Below are 19,803 nucleotides of genomic sequence, written 5' to 3'. Positions count from 1 at the left end.
ATGGGCTTTACATAGTTTATTACTTTTGATTTTGTTGCGACTTTTTTCCCATTTACATATTCAACCTTAATTGTCATTAAATAATCTCCATTTGCTAATTCTTTATTAATGTTAAATTCTTTCGAATCATATGAATATACTTTCCCTAGAGAAATAAATTCTGTGCCTTCTGTTGTTGAATCTGGTCCAAATGCAAAAAATGTTTCATATAACCATACTCTTGATTTCCATAATAATAATAACATATAACATCATTGTCAAGCGTCTATAACCATACTCTTGACATATACTATAACATTTTATGCTATAACTCATGTTATATTATATGCTTGACAATATTTAGACTCTTGCCTAATATTGAATCGTTTTTGCATTTGTCAATGTTTCATATAACCATACTTTTGACATTTTGCCAAATAATAACATTTTGAAATTCTTCATTTCCATCTGAGTTGCGGTATAAAACCCTAAGTGTTTGGAAATCGCAAATATATTTGACCTTAAATATCATTTTTGTTAATGAAAATTTTTCTACATTATAATAACTAGAGGATTTCTCGATATTTGGTTCAATTGTAATCCTAACATCAGAAAGATCAAAATATTTTATGATTTCATCATCGCTTGATCTTATCATTGCAAAAGATATAGTATGCTTCTCATAATATTGATCTGGAATATCAACAAGAACATTAAATTCATTTTCAAGCCCAATTTCCTCTAATTCAGTATCAATTTCGTAATGGCCGTAATCATCCTTTGCTCCAATTTTTGCTTTATAGTAAACAGGGCTAGTTTCAATATTATCAATATTGCATTTGAATAGATTCTTCCTGCCAGCAGCCATTATATCTTCAGTCGTTCTGCAGATTATTGAATTTTCTGTTATACTTCTTCCTAATATAATTGTTATTGGTATTCTGAAAAGTGATGATTCTTGGCCTGCAGGATCAATGAATATTATTAATAATTCTTTCTGACCAGTTTCGGCATTATTCGGGATTGGAATTTTAAATGTATACTCATTTTCTGAATTTTCAACTTTTTTAAGAATTAATTTAATTGATTTCGCATTTGTCATATTCATTTCTGGGTCAACGAATTCATATTTAAATGATGAATCATAAACTCCGCTTGCATCAATAATCTTAATCTTCAATTCCATCCTTGAATTTGTTTTATATTCATGTATCTCTCCAGATTCTGTTATTGATTCGATAATTGGGGGTTAAAAATTGAAAAGTCGGCAGATTTATGCACCATTATAATATTATCTATAACTATTGCAAATGTGATTCGAGAAGGCAATGTTCCATTAACATCATATTTGATTTTATCTCCGAGATCAATTGTAAAATCCCTATCAGCTGAACGTGTAACAATATTAAAATTATATGATTGAATATCCGCTTCGAATTCACCAAATTTTGCAATAAATTGCATTTTGGTTCTGTAGCCAATATTTGTTTTGATCTTGATATTGCCTTGAATTATACCTGAAAAAGGCAAATTTTTATTGATATTTATACTCATATCCAAATTATAAAAATCTAAAATAATTCGTTGTCGCGCATTTACCTCATCGACATCGATAACACTAGGGTAATCGGATTTTTTGAGAAGCTCGAACCGAATCTTTTTGTTTTCGTTTGGAATTGAGTAAATTGTTCCTTCAGAACCAAAACCAGATACAGTCATGTGCTCAATACTAATTTCATTTTTAAAAGAAATGGTTCCAGTAATTAAATCCCCTTCTTGTAATACATATTCATCATTATACTTTGGTTGATCTATTTGATAGCCTTCTAAAATTAAAAATGGAAGAAATCTAACATTGTTGATCTCGGTGTAATTTAAGATTTCAGATGTTTTTGTATCAATCGAAATAAATACTATGCCGTTTTGAATATCAGTAATATCATTTGGAGATTTAATTTCGAATCTTAAAGCTCTACGATAATCAACAGGATCTTGATAATCGCCCCATTGTGTATATTGGTCTAAATCTGTTGAATACTCACCAAATTTCCACATAATTTTGAAATGTGGAACTGAAGGTGCAGCAGTTATGTAAAACCAAATATCTTTATTTGGATTGAATACACTTTTGTCAGAAGAAAGCATTACACTGAATTCACTTTTGATGCTTGGTGTTTGAACATTTATGTCCACCCAAATTATTTTTGAGACCTTGGTAGTCTCACCATCAATGTATCGAATACGAGCAAAAAGATAATAATCTCCTGCTGGTAAATTTCCAGGAATGAAGCAATTTTCATTATCATATAAATGAATCATATTGTCATCAAATGAGTTTTCATTTCTATTATCACTAATGGCCAATTCAACTTTATCTTCTCCTGTTCCATAATACCTAGAACCAAAATAAAATATTGGATTGATTAAAGACCATCTACCTGAAATCACTGGTTTCTGAATTCTTAGATCATCCATTATGGGATTTGATTCAAATATTACATCCTGCCTATAAATAATAGTATTTCTATCTTGTATTAACGCAAAAGATTTGATTTCAAATACCTCCGTGACCTTAAATGTTAATGTATTTGAATTTGATAAAGTAGCAGGGTAATCACTTCCAGTAACCCTAACTTTATAACTTTGATCCTGAGATAATCCTGTGCAGGTTAGAGAGATTGGTTCACGAAACTTAAGATGTGTAGTAATTTTATCGCATGTTACTTCTTGACGTGTCAAGATTGGAAATAATAGAGTAAGCATTTCTTCTCTAAAGAAAAATGAAAAATTAAATAGACATTCAAAATTATTATTTAAAAATCTTTTAACAAAATATTCGCAAAAATACAATGTTAATACTAAATGTTTATTTTCAGATATTATCAACCATTCAAATTTTTGACACGTTATTTGAATTTGTTTTATAATTTAATTTAGTTACTTCAAAAAATTACTAACTCTAAAGGAGCACTTAAATTTGAACATTCAATTTCACTCGTTTTGGTATTTTGATTTATAAAATATGAATTCCTTAAGGAATATGAATATCTTATGAGTGATTTAATCAACATAAAAATCCCAAATTCATTATAAATACGAGAAATTTTTTATATTTCAGATATATGATCGTTAAAATCTCCCAATATTATTGATTTTCTAATTATCAAATTATTTATCCATTGACATTTGAAATTTTTTCTCAAAACTGTAAAATCGACTTATCGTTTCAAATTTGAATAGAACCGACTCGAAATTGCGTTCATTTTTCGATAAACTTTGCATGAAAATATAGTATATTAGTCCTTTAGATGAATAAGCTAAAACTCGATATTTATGACTTTTTTTTCAAATGGAATGAGAAAATTACACATCTTTATTTCTTTAGAATATTCTCTATTTTGCAATCATTAATCATTCTAAAACAAAATTGGATTGTAGTTATTCATCTTCCGAATAAAAGTTACCGTCACAAAACTATAACAAAAATGATCTTATCCCTAACTAACTATACCTTGTACATTGCATTTAAAATCATTTTCAGCATCATATGTTTTCAAAAAAAATTCTTTGACACCGTATACAAACATTTATTATTACCAAAATCTCTTAAATATATAATAAACAGATGAAGCCAATACAAGTTCCCAATTATTTGATTGCAACAACTTAGATAGAGTTGTAGATTGCATTGAATCAATACAAATGTAACTAATATTGTAGAAATCAGATAAAGATACATTGTCAGGATTGGATAAAATGGAATTCGAAATTTTGTATCGTATCTTTTCAATTTCGTTGTTTTCATGGAAAGAAAACAACTGTCTGCCTGCAAATATGTTTGGCGGTGATGGATTCACTAGATTCGATATCCATATTGAGTCAGGATCAGTATTTTCTTTGATCCAAGTTCCAATTTCGAAAGACTCAATTGGATTTGGAAATATTTGAGTGATTCCAAATGATCTGATAAAGTAAATAATACCAGATGTCCATAATGGTAAAACGATTAAAACAAAGAATAAAATAGAATGTGAAGTGATTTTTGTCCAAATTATCTTCAAAAAATTGCCGATTGCAGCGCATGAAAGAGGAATAAAGCTATAAAGAATCAAATTATAGTTAAAAAATATTGATTCTTGGTACCTGAACAAAATTGAAATCACAAAAATAAAAATCGAAGGAAGATATATCATTAACTGTTTTCGATCAAGAGTTATTGTTCCATGAAGTAAACTATAAAGTAAAAATATGTGCATTCCATTGTTTAAGAACTTAAAAAAGGATTTTTCAATATCAAACCAAAGAGGTTTGAAAACAAGGAATTCTGGTTTCGGAAATACGCCCAATATGCAAAATATTATTGTTAAAACAATAAATGTTGCATAAAAATATATCCATTTCGAAATTAACAGAATCTTCTTTTGCTGAAGTGAAAATGACGTTTGCAAAATGGAGAATAAAATCACCCATATCAATAAGGAATAAAATGCATTCATTTCAATCAGAGCAAGTAAAGATAATAAAATTCCGCAAAATATATGAGAGGAAGCTTTAGATTGCTTGCCATATTCATCATTAATGAGTAAAATTATCAAAGATAAACATATTGGAAACGCAAATAAAGTTGCTCTTTGTCCAATCAAGATTTGAAAAATTGGATGGAAACAAAATTGATATCTATTCTTTCCCCAGTTGGACATAAAGTCAATATCCAAATCTCCAAGTAAATTTGGCTTTGCAAGGAATATATAACCTCTTCCCCCGAAAAATACAAATGTTATTACAGAGAAAACGAGGGAAATTGAAGAGCTTGTAAAAGTTAATGTTAATTTCGAAAATAAATAAAATGATGCGTAAAGATATATGAAGGAAGGTATAATTAACGAAGAATGAATCGAACAATCGAAACACTTGATTAAACAAGCTGAAAGGAAGTCAGGAAGATTAGGATTTTTATAGTTTGTCTGTGAAAGATAAGTATCAATGAATTTTTTATAAAACTTTTGATTTGAATTCGCTCCAAATGCAATTGAATTGATAAAAGCGACATCTTTTGGAAGCCAATTATACTGTGGATATGTAACTTGTGAGTTTTCAGTAAAAGATCCGTTGAATAAAATAAATGAAACAAAAATTGTTGGAACAATGATCAATAATATATATTCTCTGTTCGGTAACAATGCTTGACTTTGAAATGGTTTAGAAAAAGCATGTATTATCAGTCCTGAAACCAAAAAGAAAATCGAAATATAAATTCCAATAAGAAAAGATAGCTTAAATAACGCTGAAATGGCTACAAATGCTAATGATAGTATTTGAATTCCGAAAATTGCACCAAGCAAGATTCTCATCTCTAATTCAATGTATTTATAAAGTAAAAGAGATACAATTTCAGTTCCAAAATAACTGGAGGCTAATAACGGTAGTATAACAAGTATTCCAGCCATTTGAATTTATCTCTTTCTATACTTTCTCTTTTACTTAATTTTTTTGACAAAAAAAATTGAATACTTTACATATCATAAAGCAAATACTGGTTGGTACATAAATATGAACAAAAAAGCAAGCACTTTCTGGTTAAAGGCCATTGGTATTACTTAAATACTATGTAATATTATATAGATATGGTATATTCTAAGGAAAACTATTGATATTGCAAGTTCTAATCATGATTTAAAGATAGGAAAATGTCATGATGTTCAACATACTTAATGTCTAAATATTGTTTCATATAATGCGTGTCTGTTATTTAAATAGTTCTGATCAAGGTTTTGTTACTAAACAGTTGTTATCCTGATTGATGATTTCTAATAAAGATTCTGATGTATAAATAGTGACATCTGAAAAGAAAAATATATCTACATTCAACCACTGTTAATGTTTAGTTCTCATTCATTGTAACGCATATTACTTTTGCAAACCATTTTATCGAAACAATTACCCTTTTATTCTTATATTTTAGTCAGAAACAAAACTTATTGATGTGATAAAAACGTAACATTTTTAAAAATAAAAAAAAATCTTTATGAATAAAATAAAACTTGTATAATAATATATAAATAAATAAAAAAATAAATATAAAACTACAGTGATCTCTTAGTTTTCTCCAAGCAATTGAGCAATTTCTTTTCCATAAGGGTTAGATTCATCTTTTGCCATTTCTCTGGCCAATTTCTTAATTTTGTCGACATCTCCGTAATGAAGACTTAGTAGTTTCAAAGCAGTTATCATTACTTGTCCCTTTTCGTTTCCTAATGCTATATCAAGTAGTTTTTCATAGATTCTTGCGCATTCTTTGAGAGAAACATTTGATTTTATCAAAGTAGAGATAACGAAATCATCAGGTAACTCTTTGTTCGATATCTTTGTGTCCTCTAACAAAGGAATGACCATTTGTAAATCAGCAGCAGGAGAATTCTTTGGAAGTCCAATCAAAATTTGTGTTGCAAGCTCAGGAGTTCTTTGCAACAAGTTCTTCCACACTCTTTCGATACCATTCATGTCTTCCAATGTGTTGTAGCATGCTAAGGCCACTTCGAAGTTTAATTGTTGTTCGGATATGTCGGCAACTTCTTTTATTGGAAGAATTCGGTCTGGTTTCTTATCTAATCTGGTAGAAAGCACCGCAGAGGTGATGAATTTCTGGATTTCAGAGAAATTCTTCTTATCATTAATTTCTTTGGAGATCTTCAAAGCTTCTTTAAGGAAATCGATTCTTTCGTTGAGCTCAATGTTATCTCCATCAATTGCAAGGTGAATGAGCTCTTCAATGGCCGATTTCTTGTCTGCTAAAACTACTAATCTCCAATAAAGTTTTCTGGCGTTTGTTTTAACGAAACCTTCGAGATATGGAGCTTTGAGAGATAATAGCTTCTCTTGCAAGTTGGCTTGAAGGAGATAATCATAGATTGTGTAGCAATATAATTTATCATGCTTTCCTTCCTTCAAATCCTTTAGTCCTTCGTCAGTAATGCTTGCTGCTATGGTTGTTAAGTATATTCTATGCAGTTCTGAGAACAATATTGAGCCTTGTGAGTCATTTTTATCACATCCTGTTTCAAACCACTCCAAAGCTCTCTTGCTTGGGTCAACCTTGGCTGCCCATGCCATAGCAAGCTCGATGGCGAACAAAGGAGTTCCTAATTCCGTAAGTTTACGGATGGGATCTGAAAGATTTGTTCCAAACAAGGCCACAAGCTCCATATATGCTGTTGCGGCTTCACGGAGAAGTGGAATTCTCTCTTTATCATCAAGAAGAGAGGCATTGTTCAGCAAAGAATCAGCATGTTCGAGTAATCCTTCTTCAGAATCAGCAATTAAAGGACATTCTGAGAAGAACTGGGCGCAGAGCATATCAAGTTCGGCAGATGTTGGAATAACTAAGACATATTGTCTTAAAAATGTCTTCATTATTTCCAAAACATTTTCTCCTTGGCCAAGAGGCTGTTGAAGCTGATATCTGTCATTAACTGATAATTTTCCATAGGCTTCTGTGAAATATTTTGGTTCTTGCTTCGAACAAATTACCAAAAAAGTGACAACTTCAGAAATTTCTGAGATGTAATCGATCAATTCAGCGATTGATGATTTTTCTTGGGGATCAGCTTGGACATCAGCATATTCCTTAAGGATAGGAATGAAGCCCTTGATATCAGCAACGTATCCATTGGTTAAATTAAGGATGTTTACGTTGATATAATGGGATTCTATTACAGGAAGTGAAAGGAGAGGGCTGAGGAGCCTTCCAGCACGTTTATAGAAGGACTCTGATACTCTGTCTGGCTTGTTTCCGATAGATTTGAAGATCTGGAATACGGATTTTCCAATTTCTGGTCTTTTCTGGGCAGCAAGTAAAGAATTAGCGTAACCAGTAGTATTTGGTGGATTACCAAGGAATATTTGAAGATGTTCTGTAAGTTTACCTTGGCTTTCTAAGAAAGCACGAGTGAGATTTTCGAAAGGTACTGTTGGCTTGATTTCTGCTGTTCCGTCGAGCGAGCAAAGAAGGAATGGTGGTGCTGGAATAACATGCTGCCATAATTCTGCATCAGTGAAGACTGGTTGTGGAGATAAATAATCTAAATTATGTCTGAGCGAAAAAACATGAGCTCCTGAGCAAGGAACAACGAAACTGTTGAATTCTTCGCTTGGCCTCATTAAAATGGTCGATTTCGTCACGAAAACTCCTTCATTATAAACTAATGCGCAAAAACCAAGGGAATAAGCTCCACTGAGTAGTTTCTTGCCTTCGTACTCTGGCGGTGGCTTCCTGAGTGCTTGTAAAGTGATTGATGAGCTTACTCCTAATAATTTTTCTGAAAAACCGAAATAAAGTCTGTTTCCTTGCTGATCGAAGCCAACAAACCTTATAAGTCTTGAATCACTGTTCGGAACATAAGAAATATCGACAATAGGAACATCTCCGGAATAATGTGATCCAACATGGAATAAATGCCTTCTTGAGCACTTGTAGAAGAAGATATTGCTGTCCTCATCGATGGCGGCTAAGTATTTGGTCGTTGGATCGTAAGCTAACTTAATTAAAGCGTGATCTCTAAATCTGATGAATTCTGGTGTAATTTCTGAAAAGAGAGATGCAGTTCCGTTCTTAATGGTTGGAACTACCTCTGGATCGAGCATTGTAAATGGATTTATATTCTTTGGAAGAGATCCTAAACATCTTGAAAGAAAATCTTGTTTGGAGACGATTTCGATGATGTGGATGTCACCTAGTTGTGATCCTGCGTACAAACAATTGTCTGGACCGCCTACCAATGAAAATGGAGTGAAATTTGTTTCAATATGGTAAAATCTGTCTGTAATAATCTTTGAATCCATGATAGGATATAATTTAATGTATGAGTGTGTTGAAATTGCCAAAAAATTACTAACTTTGTCTGAAATTAAATCGTAATCTGGCTCCATTATTGCAACAGCGAGAATATCATATCCATCTTCTTGAACTATTTGAGTATCTGATTTAAGTGGTGTCCATAAATATATTTTTTGACTGTTAATTAAATAATATTTGTTAATTTCGCTCAAATAACCAAGTTTTCCTGATCCACAGTTAGCAACTTCTGATGGATATGGAGAAATACTTGTTATTGTAGCTATATCTCTACGTTTTAAGGCAGCATAATAAGTTTGATCGGCTAATGTTGAAATTTGCGACAAAAAATCGGAATATTTCTCATCATCGTTGATAATATCTTGAACTCTCTTCGATGCCTGAGGTAACACTCCGTCTGTTTTCTCGGCTTTTGGTGTCCTCAGCATTGTGGGGATAAAACTTCTTTCACTCAATTCATGATCGGCGAGAAAGCATGATTTAGAGTTATTGAACAATTTATCAATAATTATATTTAGAAACAAATTAATATCATTTTGTTCATATGTATTACTTAGAAATTCATAAGAATTAAATTAGAAATTTCGAAAATTCTAAATTCAATAATCTATACCTTATAAGCATAATGGTCATATAGAATGTAGATATTTATTCATAGAAACTGTGTCTAAAAAGTCAAATTTTCAAAAATATTATTTTAATATTTAGTTTTTTATAGATAATTTCAAGATTAATAAAATATTTTATGTGATTGAAAGTCATTTATTTTATTCATCTGGTTGAACATAACCAAGATTTGTTGGTTCGGCCTTTGAACCGAGATAAACGCCGAAAGTGAGGCCAACGAGAAGGCCACAGAATACTGTGCCGATAGATCTGATGCAAATGACGTGAACCATCTCAGCTTCTGTTCTATTGCCAATACTGCACATTAAGAATGCCTGGAGGACCTGAATAGCAGTACTAAGAACGAGGTATATGATCTGTTCCATGAACTCGTCGATTCCATTCTGTGAGATGACTTCGCCCATGAATTTTTCTGTGAAAGATGTGAAAGCGATAGAAGCACTTGAAGAAAGGCCAAGAGAGATGCAAAAAACGATCATCCAGCGAGATGCATTTCCGTAGTCTGTGAAATAGTATTTATGAATTGAAAAGTTTGTAATTGCTGAAACTAATGTTGTCAAAGCGACGAATCCGTATAATATACGAACTTTAAATTGATCTGATTTCTTCCAAGCTGCATAGCAGAAGTAGCCGCAAATGGCTAACTCAAAAAGACCGAAAAGGATTGAAACTACCATGTTGGAAACAATTCCACACATTGAGTAGACAAGAATAAGTGTTGTAACAGCAAAGAAACCGGCCATTTTCAGGCCATTAATTATCATGGCGTTCATTAGAAAAAACGATATAAAATTTTCAATTCATTCAAATCTTTCTGACAAAAACACCTGCATCTGACCACATAACTATTATAAGGTAACATATATACTCTTGTTCATGATACACGTTAATCTGTTACATGAATTCATACACAAAATCGAGATTTGAATAAATCGGGATGAACAAAACTAATGATATTCAATTCTTCACTATCTATGTCGAAAGAGTTGCACATGTGTGTAGCAAATTTATATTACTTTAAGTTGGGGTAGGAATTTCTTTGAATCTTCAATCTCAAAATTCGTAATTCATTATTTTGGCTTATGTGTCTAAAGATGAAATATGCATAATGTAGTTATTATTTAATAGACCGTAATCTAAATTCTAAAAAACATATAAAATTGGCATCAATTGAAGAAGATTATTATGTATTGAGAAAGAATGATGATAACCAAACAATTTTCACCGAATATTCGGTATATACTATCATGTTATAAGGATTTGGATTGAATTTGTAGTAAATTTGATTCTCTATATTTTTATCTTACCACGAGAAGGCAATTATTTCCATGTGAAAAATGTTTTGTAGATAGTTCCTATTATAGTTCTCTCTTAAAATAGATTAATTCAAAATGTTCAAAATCTACTAACGTGCAAAAAAACTTCAAATTTATTTTTTGATAATTTATGGCTGATTTACAAGGGCTTATCAAAGATGATAGGCTCATGTCTATCCAGTACGACAAAAATCACATGCAAAAGGTTCTTGACGAAATTTTAGTACTTTTCCAAAATCAAACACTCAGATTAAATGAAATCGAAGATACAATGCCAAGATTGGCAACGAAAGAACAATTTGATATCCTTAAAGCAAACTTTTTACAACACGAAAAAGATTCAAGAGAAACTATTTCAAATTTAACAAATGCGTTGAGTAACTTTAAATTGGATAATGACAAAGCGTTGAATACTATGAGAGATGACATCGAAAGCACACACCTTTCTATCATTACAGAAACGAAAAGAATGATAGACGAATCAATTGAAAATTTTGCACCAAATTTTCTACCGCAAACAAATGAAACAGAAGAGACATTGAAAGATGTACAAGCAAGACTTGATAAATTACAAGAAGAGATGGACAAAATACCGAAGATTCAACCGGATGATAAAATTATTGGAAACGATGTCAACGCATTAGCATTGAAAGTCCAAGATATCTCAAACAAAATTAAGACATATCCACAAATGGAAACTGATGTAAGTAACTTAGTTTTGCAATTCCCAACAATTACTAAGCGAATTGAAAAGAAAGTTAACGAAGTTATTAATGCTTTCGATAACTGGAAGTTCCATACAAACTCTGGCAACAATTCTTTCAAGAACTTACCGAATATTAATACATTTACCAAAAACGCAGGAACTTCACCACGAATTCCTGAGCAGCCTAAAGTAGAACAACCGATTACAGTTATTGTTGATGATACAATCCCAGGAAACCGAGAAATTGCTCCAATTTCATTACCGGATTCGAAACCAACATCAGAAGAGAAAATTGAACCATTAGAAGACGACAAACAACAAGAAGAAGAACAAATTCCCGAACCGCAACATGAAGAAAACAACATACAATTGATAGACGATGTTCCACAAATTTCTACACAAGAACTTCGAGAAAGTATGATTGAAAGACCAGAAATAACATTGTTATCAGAAGAACTTCCTCCTCTTCCAACGCGTTCTCCCATTGACACAACAATTTCTAATAAAAATGAAGATCCATTCCAAATCAATGTTGAAAAGCCACAAAAAGTCGAAATCATTGAAACACACACATATAAAACAGAGCTTAAATCATCACAGCGTGTTGTCAGTGATATCGAATGGCTTCGCTCAGCTGTTGAAAATCATCACGCAGCAATCAGACAGCTTCAAACATCAATACGTGTTAATCAAGATAACCAAGATAATTTGTCAAATAATTTGATGAGAATTAATGCAGCACACAATTCGAAAGAAACACAATTAGTTGCACAATTACGAAATGTTCAAGATGACATTGAAAACCTTAGTGTTAAAGTGAATGATTCAATATCACAGCTTCAACGAAAAATGGTTTCTCTTTTGGCAACAACAAATGATATAAGTCCTCAAAAAGTCGAAGTTTCAAAATCACCAAAAGAAGAAACAACACCAAAAGTTACTATTACTAAGAATATCCGTAAAATGGAAGCATTGACACCTCTTCCTACTAAATCTATAAGTGATTCCGCTAATAACACACAAAGAAGTGAACCAGAAAACGAAAGAATCAATGTAACACCAACAGAACCAATCAGAAAAGTTTATAATTTCACTTTTACATCAAGTCACTTCACAATTGATGATATTGGTCATTTCGTTATTAGTACAATTGATAATCGTGCACCACGACAATCAATGTTTGCATTGCCACAACGAAATGTTCCTCAAAACAACTTTTCAAAAGAGAAAAGTAAAGAAAACATTTCTATTTCAGACAGTGGCCAAAAACAAATTTCACATATTGATTTGTATACAAGTGAAGATGATCTTGAACGTAAATTCACACCACTTCTATTAGATCCTGCAGGTGGATACGAAGCAACAATTCCTGAACAAATTTTGCAACCAGAAAGAGCAGAAGAACTCGAAGAACCTCCTAAAGTTATCACAGAAACACGTAAAACAATTATTATCGATAACTCGAAACGATCAAGATCTCCTTACAGAAGTCCTAATGATTATAATTCTCACCAGCCAGTTGTTAATCCTATTGAAATTTCACAAGCACTTATTGAAGAAAAAGTTGGAAAAGAAGCAAGGCGTGTTATCAATGAATTGCAAGATGTTATCAAAGAAGACGTCAAGAAACAGCTTCAAGAGATGAAGAAAGAAGTTAATGATGCAGTCATTCTCGTTGACAACAAGATTGACCGTACATTTGTTGAGAAAATGTTCAACAAATTCCGTGTTGTTATCAAAGAGTTAAATGAGAAAATCGAAAACTTACAGTGTTCATTCCTTGATTGGATTACACGTGATGAACTTGAAATTGTTTTGCAAAAGTTCTTAGGAATGATCAACAACAACACAGATACAGCAGGTGCATCATCTAAATTCCATTGTCTTCTTTGTGGTCGTCCACGTGCACATTTAGCAGGAATGCTTGATGAAGCACCAATTCCATCTCCAAACACTAGAACAGTTACAAACTCACGAAACACATCTTCATCTGTTTCACAGTTGCCATCGAAGCCACAAACAGCGCAGAAAGCAACTGTTTCTGTTTCTATGCGACCTCCACTGAAGATGTCTCGACTTCCATCAACTAAACCTAATAGCCCTGATCGAAGACCTCGAGATGTTATTCAACTCTTGACATCAGAATGATTTAATTTCAATTATTAAATGTTTGAATTTATTTAAATATTTGTGATTTTTCAGTAATTTTCTGCTATCTATAGACATTGAGTACTAGATCCTGATATTAAGTTTTTATTCAATCTAAGACCAATATCTCAAAGAATTACTTATTTAAGTATTACTTTTCATTTTTGATTCAATTTTCGAACGGTTTTCGTAAATTTTGCATCATTTCATTTTTTAATGGGAAAATCATATATATTTAATCAAAAAAGAGCAAACTTTACAGACGAAAATAAAATATTTATCAGGGAACAATCTGATAAATACCAAAAATCAACATCGAGAGATGAAAAAACGAATATAATCAAACAAGTTCTTCAATATTTTAATATTAAATACCACGAAAATGAATCTAAAGCTGTCAGAAGATATTTTAGTTATATTGCAGTTAAAAATATTCCCGCAGTTACTGGAAAATATCCTGATACAATTGTTCGCAAAGATATGCTTTATTCGCATGATCATACAAATATTATTAATTCAAATAATATTGAACGTTACTACCGTTGCATCAATCATTCTTGTCAAGCACGTTATTTAGTTAAAATTGAGAACAGTTCAGTTTCCGAAGATTTACAAAAGGAACATATACCCGAATGCAGACAATTTAAAAAGTTACAAAATGAAAAAAATGATCTTCATAAATCAATGACTCTGACAGAAATATACAATAAGGCAATGGCAAAATTTTCTGAAGACAACGGCACTTTTCAGCAGATTAAAAAATTTATGACAGAACTTGCTGTTGGTACTGATGAAAACCCATTAATTAAAGATTCATTGGTCAGGGAAGTTTATAATAAGTCCAGAAAATTTTCTGTTGGAGAAAAAATTACAGACGATGAAATTGCTAATTTTTGTTTAATAAATGGCGAGCAGTTTTTCATTGGCCATGATTTTCAAGCAAATTGTGAGACGATGTTTTTTGGTTTTGAGAAGGCAATTCAATTTGCAAAAGAAGCCACAGATTTATTTTGCGATGGAACTTTTAAAATTACACCAAAACATTTTCAAAAAGGACAGATGCTAACAATTATGATTTGTGAACCTTCAACAAATCAATATCTACCACTTTTATTTATATTCATGAAAAACCGCACATTTGAATCTTATAAGAAGGCATTTGAATATATTTTTACTGTCAAGGGTATTCAATTTTCAAAGCTAATTCAAATTCATTGTGATTTTGAAAAGGGAATGATAGAGGCACTTCAACAAATTTTCCCTAAAGTCCGTATAATTGGATGCCTATTTCATTTCAAACAAGCTTTACACAGGAAACTTGTAGCACTTTATACAAAAAATTTCAATACTTTACAAAATTCTTTATTTAAGCTATATTCTATTACTCCATTCATGTCTCATGAAGAATTTGTACTTACAATGCATATAATTAATCAAAATAAAGTTGATTCGATCAAAGATTATATTGATTATTTCAACAAAGTTTGGTTGCCGCACTACAATTTAATATCTCAATATAATAATGCAACTGCAATATTCACTAATGATTGCCTCGAGAGTATGCATTCAGAATTTTCTTCGTTAAAACATCCAAACATTTATGAAGCTATTAAGAAGATATCTCAAATCCAATTAGATAAATATAACGCCATCAAAAATAACCAGAAGATCGAGCGCCATATAAAAACCGTTATCACTGATAGCTACAAAAATTATATTCTTGACTGCTTTCAAAAAGAACTTGAGAAAACAATTTTTTCTATCAAACAATACAACGTAAGTGATCTTTCTTTGGCTCAGAACGAGATTTCTCCATATGGTTCCATAGAATCGAGTTCATTGTTCGAAAATATTCCAGTTCATGATGCAGATATACTCAAATCGATCGATCTAACAGATAAAGATACAATGATCACTAAGTTTATTAATGAAAAAAGAGAAAAAATTATGGCATTATTTAATGAAACATTAAATCATCCAGATTTTAATTCATCCACTCCAATTCAAACTAATTTTGAGCAAGCCGATACAAATCAAGGTTCAGATGCTCCAATTCGCTCCGAAAATTCAAATATTGCAGACTCTACAGATTTAGAACCAGAAAATCAAAACCATCCTTCTACAAATCAAATGTCTAGTAATCTAGAACATAAGCTGGACCTTCTTGATCATATTGAAAAACAATTATCGAAAATGCGCTCGTTATTGGGAATTCTTCCTACTACAAATGCTATTGTTGGGCCGTCAAAACAAGTTTCAGTTAATAGCAAGCAAAATTCTGAAAAAAATAAGAAAAAATCTTCCATAACAACAAAATCAAACAATAAAAAACAAAATTCATCCGACAATCCTCCTAAACGTAAAGCTCCTATTTCGGAAAGGATTCTCAGCGATAATAACTTATATTTTCAAGTTCATCGAAAGAGATCGAAAAGCAAACGTTCCACATCTACAGAGAAAAAGAATTGATATATGAAGTCTAATTCCTTTTATAACTACTATATTTTTATTCTTATGACTAAAAAATAATATATTATTTAACAATTTTCATTTTTTTCTTTTAACAATTTCGTTTTATTTCCATTTATTGTTAAATGATTTTTAGCATACACCTTTCTTTGTTCATCTTCTAAATACAATTTATTTTTTCTTAGATATAATTCTATTCATTCAATTCGATCGTCATTTTTCAGTACATGATCGTAATTTTCAATTATTGATCGCGATTTTACTTCAGAATTTGTTCGCAATATTGCTTATCAAAATTATATCTCTATTCTCTCATTTCTGTTTAGTCAATATCATTACACTCCTATTGTCTAATAACATGCTATTAATTTTCTTAAAATTAAAAAAAAAATATCAACTTTTAAAAACAGAAACTTAACATCCTTAGATCAATGGATTTTGATGTGAGATACATTTAATCTGTTTTTCTTTTTTTATTTTAAATAATTGAATATTTATAGTTGTTATGGGTCTTACATCATGTAAAACGAATTTTCTTAAAGTAAATTTACTTTTTCTTCAATCTTTCTGACATATTTATTAAAAAAAATTATCCAAAAAAAGATGTTTTAGAATGAAAAAAATAGAAAAATCTTCATTTATAGTCTTTCTTGAATGTATACGTTTTGATTTTTTTCTTTTTTAAAAAATTCAATTTCTAGAAAAATCGAGAAAAAATCATTTTCTTCTATTTTTTAGGACGCCATACCCATTGAAATCTCCTCTCAGGACGCCATAAACTATTCAATTATGGTGTAAACTTCTCAAAAATTGAATAGTTTACATCAGGACGCCTTAGGACGCCAACCGAGAGAGGGTCAAAGTTGCTATTTGTCACTTTTCCACAAGAATATAATGGGGAAAAAGTTATCATATAGTTGATCTCATTCACTGAGGTGAGAGATGCATGTAGTGTAATGTGATAAACAGTGGGATTGCTGCTCCAAGTCCTAGGTTCGAGACACATTGGCTTCATTTTTCTCCTTTTTATTGACGTAAACTATTCAATTTTTGTGTTCTCCATTCAAATTTCAGAATTTTTTTTTGCAGATTTCACGCTACATTCGAAGTTACCTTTTGTAACAACCACCACTGCCTACGAAAGACGAAAGTGTGTCACGATTTCACCCGGAAATCCGACGGTTGTTTAAGAGTATGCACTTTTGTCACCTACTCGACGCCAACCCTTTACGCGCCCAAAAATTTTAAAAAGTGAAGATTTAGTCTTCAAAATCATATGACAGATTATATCAATGGCATATGTTAGATGTTCTATATTATTTTTGGCAAAAATTGATGCAATTGAAATAATATTTCTTATTTCTGCCAAATTCTCCTAAAACTCATAAAATCCTCAAATTATGAATTTGTACATAAATTGAGAAAGGTAAATCTTCATTCTTCCAATGAATAAAAAAAAATAAAAAAAAAAGTAATTAAAAGTTATTTGTTTAGTAACACAACAATCTATTAATGTCTGAATACAAATCATATAACAAAGCTGGTAGGAGACAATTGTTTGAAATTTCGCAATTAATAAAACGAAAATCATAGTGTGGGTTTGAAATTTACAATAACTGATCTGTTTGAAATTAATTGCTGTAAATTCGAAATAATAATTTTAATTTGGTATAAATTTTGAATTTAGAAGCTGTGAATGAAAGGGAAGCAAGTACTTAATGAATGAATGTGTTTGGACTAATGTTCATTTTTTCGCTTTTTTTCATGTTTCGAAGTACCCAAAGTACAAGGATTTTTTTTCGAAAAAAAGGAGGATTAAAAAACCGTAATCCTCCTTGTGCACCCTTAACCAAATTTTCTAATGTAAAAAGTCATTAACTTAGTTCGGGAAGAAGTTATTTTAAATCACTTCTTAGTACCTTATATTACTGTTATCCTTTTTTGCAATCACAATAAAGATATATTGATATTATTGGAGCATGTCAGAAAGTGGTAAGTGCACCCTTAATAACTAAGTCATAAGTATAATTTTAAATTCAAACATATAGATATCTAAAAAATCTATGTTAGAGCAGATGTGAAGCCAGAGAATATTCGAATTTGATCTTTGGGTTCATTTATCTCCTTTATGTTTGATCAAATATTGAAACTCAGAGTAATAAATGATATACACTCTACTCATTGATATTATCCAGATTCAAACAAAAAATTTGAAGAATTATATTTCTTCTGTTGCATCACAGATGAATCTTGGTTTCCATGGATAAACAATAATAATTCATTTTTATCTAAAAACTCAATAATTATTGACAAAAAAAATACATCAAATTTGTTAAATGTAAGCATTTATTGCAATTTAAAAAAAATGCTTAAATAATGGTGCCAATTTGAAAACATAAAAGTTTTTTTTATGGAGTAGCTTCTGCTGCTGCAACCTTTGATGCTCCCTTGCATACAAATAGCCAAATGCAAACACCGGTGACAGCACCAACAACTGCAACACAACCAATTACAATACCTGCGATTGCTCCACCTGAAAGTTTTTTGGAAGATGTGGGTGTAGGTGTAGGTGAGCTGGGAGTTGCTTCATTTTTGAGATCATCAAGTGTGAAAACATTTGCTTCTTGAGGGATCCAACCAGCAAACTCAGGGAACAATAATTTATTATTAGCTTCTTTGGTTGTTTCGTATGTTATTGTGGTCTTAAATGGTGGTTCGAAGTTCTCCGGTGCATCCTCGTGTGGTAAGGTAAATATGTTCTTAATTCCAGTAAGAGTGTGCTCACCAGTATTAATTAATTGACTATCCGTAACATAATTTCCTTCACCAATATAAATTTTATAATTTGATTCACTCACTATTTTATATGTATTATTCGTTAAGAAATTGACTATTAAAAGTGTATCATTTTGACGATCAAATTCGATTTTTCCTTCCTTTGCTGAAGTTATATAAAGTTTAATGTGGGGCGATTCTTCTTCATTACTACTTTCAACAGATGACATTGGATCTGCAAATATTTGTACTTTGCATTCTTTACTACTATCGGCGCATTTTATTGTTGAAGTAAATCTAAACTCAGAATCCCCTGTTGGATTGTTGATGATAAAAGGATTCTTTTTTGTTGTGATAACCTTTGGTGGACCATCTTCTTCTGTAATCTTGTAGAAATCAACAACAAAGTCAGATTCACTGGCAATAATAAATGAATAATCACTGAGTTCTCTGCATGCACCTGCCGCAATTGTTATTTCTGCAAATTTCACTTCATATGAGAGCTCGTCATGCATAATGTTTGAGCAATTAGGGAAGTGATAAAAATTTTCAATTGCTAAAGAAAATAATGCAACTAGCATAATTCAAAAATGAAATAAACGTTATTTTGAATTTTTATTTCCATCAAAGAAAATAATTCCACTATGTGTTTCGGTTTATGTTCATGCCAAAGAAGAAATAAAATTTTAGATTTTTTACGACTCAGTTATGAGATTTCAGAAAAATTTCAATTGTCCACTGTCCGGCCAAGCGAATGCTATCGTTAAAATCCAAAATTTATATGGCAAGGTCCAAATCTAATTATATTCTGTTTTTAAATAAATACTAATTAGTTTCCAGATTTGCATGCCTAATAATTGGCATCCGTAAACTATTTAAACTATTTTTACTTTTATGTTCGAAACAATTGATGAAGTGTTATATTTTGGTGC

General features: G+C 31.1%; 7 protein-coding genes across 7 annotated transcripts, besides 3 other annotated features; 2 read left to right on the top strand and 5 right to left on the bottom strand.

The window, feature by feature from the left end:
• Window positions 1–385: 385 nt before the first annotated feature.
• On the bottom strand, window positions 386–1,165 carry TVAGG3_0398190 (uncharacterized protein; the record flags this gene model as incomplete). The annotated part of the gene is made up of 1 exon (XM_001322322.1): window positions 386–1,165. One exon carries the CDS (start codon window positions 1,163–1,165, stop codon window positions 386–388), a length of 780 nt encoding a protein of 259 aa, XP_001322357.1.
• A 41-nt stretch (window positions 1,166–1,206) lies between these two features.
• Window positions 1,207–2,742, bottom strand: TVAGG3_0398180 (uncharacterized protein; the record flags this gene model as incomplete). The annotated part of the gene is made up of 1 exon (XM_001322323.1): window positions 1,207–2,742. The coding sequence occupies one exon, from the start codon at window positions 2,740–2,742 to the stop codon at window positions 1,207–1,209; it is 1,536 nt and encodes a 511-aa protein (XP_001322358.1).
• A 3,273-nt stretch (window positions 2,743–6,015) lies between these two features.
• Window positions 6,016–9,341, bottom strand: TVAGG3_0398170 (nuclear pore complex protein NUP155 family; the record flags this gene model as incomplete). The annotated part of the gene is made up of 1 exon (XM_001322324.1): window positions 6,076–9,258. The coding sequence occupies one exon, from the start codon at window positions 9,256–9,258 to the stop codon at window positions 6,076–6,078; it is 3,183 nt and encodes a 1,060-aa protein (XP_001322359.1).
• Window positions 9,342–9,537: 196 nt separating this feature from the next.
• On the bottom strand, window positions 9,538–10,344 carry TVAGG3_0398160 (uncharacterized protein; the record flags this gene model as incomplete). The annotated part of the gene is made up of 1 exon (XM_001322325.1): window positions 9,598–10,230. One exon carries the CDS (start codon window positions 10,228–10,230, stop codon window positions 9,598–9,600), a length of 633 nt encoding a protein of 210 aa, XP_001322360.1.
• Window positions 10,345–10,873: 529 nt separating this feature from the next.
• On the top strand, window positions 10,874–13,627 carry TVAGG3_0398150 (uncharacterized protein; the record flags this gene model as incomplete). Its single annotated transcript, XM_001322326.1, has 1 exon — window positions 10,904–13,627. The coding sequence occupies one exon, from the start codon at window positions 10,904–10,906 to the stop codon at window positions 13,625–13,627; it is 2,724 nt and encodes a 907-aa protein (XP_001322361.1).
• Window positions 13,628–13,734: 107 nt separating this feature from the next.
• Window positions 13,735–16,944: a mobile genetic element.
• TVAGG3_0398140 (MULE transposase domain-containing protein) lies at window positions 13,844–15,935 on the top strand (the record flags this gene model as incomplete). The annotated part of the gene is made up of 1 exon (XM_001322327.2): window positions 13,844–15,935. A coding segment is annotated over one exon (2,092 nt), but the record flags the coding sequence as incomplete, so codon positions are not given.
• Window positions 16,945–17,281: 337 nt separating the features above from the next.
• Window positions 17,282–17,311: a mobile genetic element.
• A 760-nt stretch (window positions 17,312–18,071) lies between these two features.
• Window positions 18,072–18,104: a mobile genetic element.
• A 400-nt stretch (window positions 18,105–18,504) lies between these two features.
• Window positions 18,505–19,452, bottom strand: TVAGG3_0398100 (glycoprotein 38 family; the record flags this gene model as incomplete). Its single annotated transcript, XM_001322328.1, has 1 exon — window positions 18,505–19,452. The coding sequence occupies one exon, from the start codon at window positions 19,450–19,452 to the stop codon at window positions 18,505–18,507; it is 948 nt and encodes a 315-aa protein (XP_001322363.1).
• Between the last annotated feature and the right edge of the window lie 351 nt (window positions 19,453–19,803).

This window comes from Trichomonas vaginalis, chromosome V (genome assembly GCF_026262505.1).
Source record: "Trichomonas vaginalis G3 chromosome V, whole genome shotgun sequence".
Taxonomy (NCBI): domain Eukaryota; phylum Parabasalia; order Trichomonadida; family Trichomonadidae; genus Trichomonas; species Trichomonas vaginalis.
Note: the sequence above shows the minus strand (reverse complement) of the source record. Positions and strands in the feature narration are given on the sequence as shown.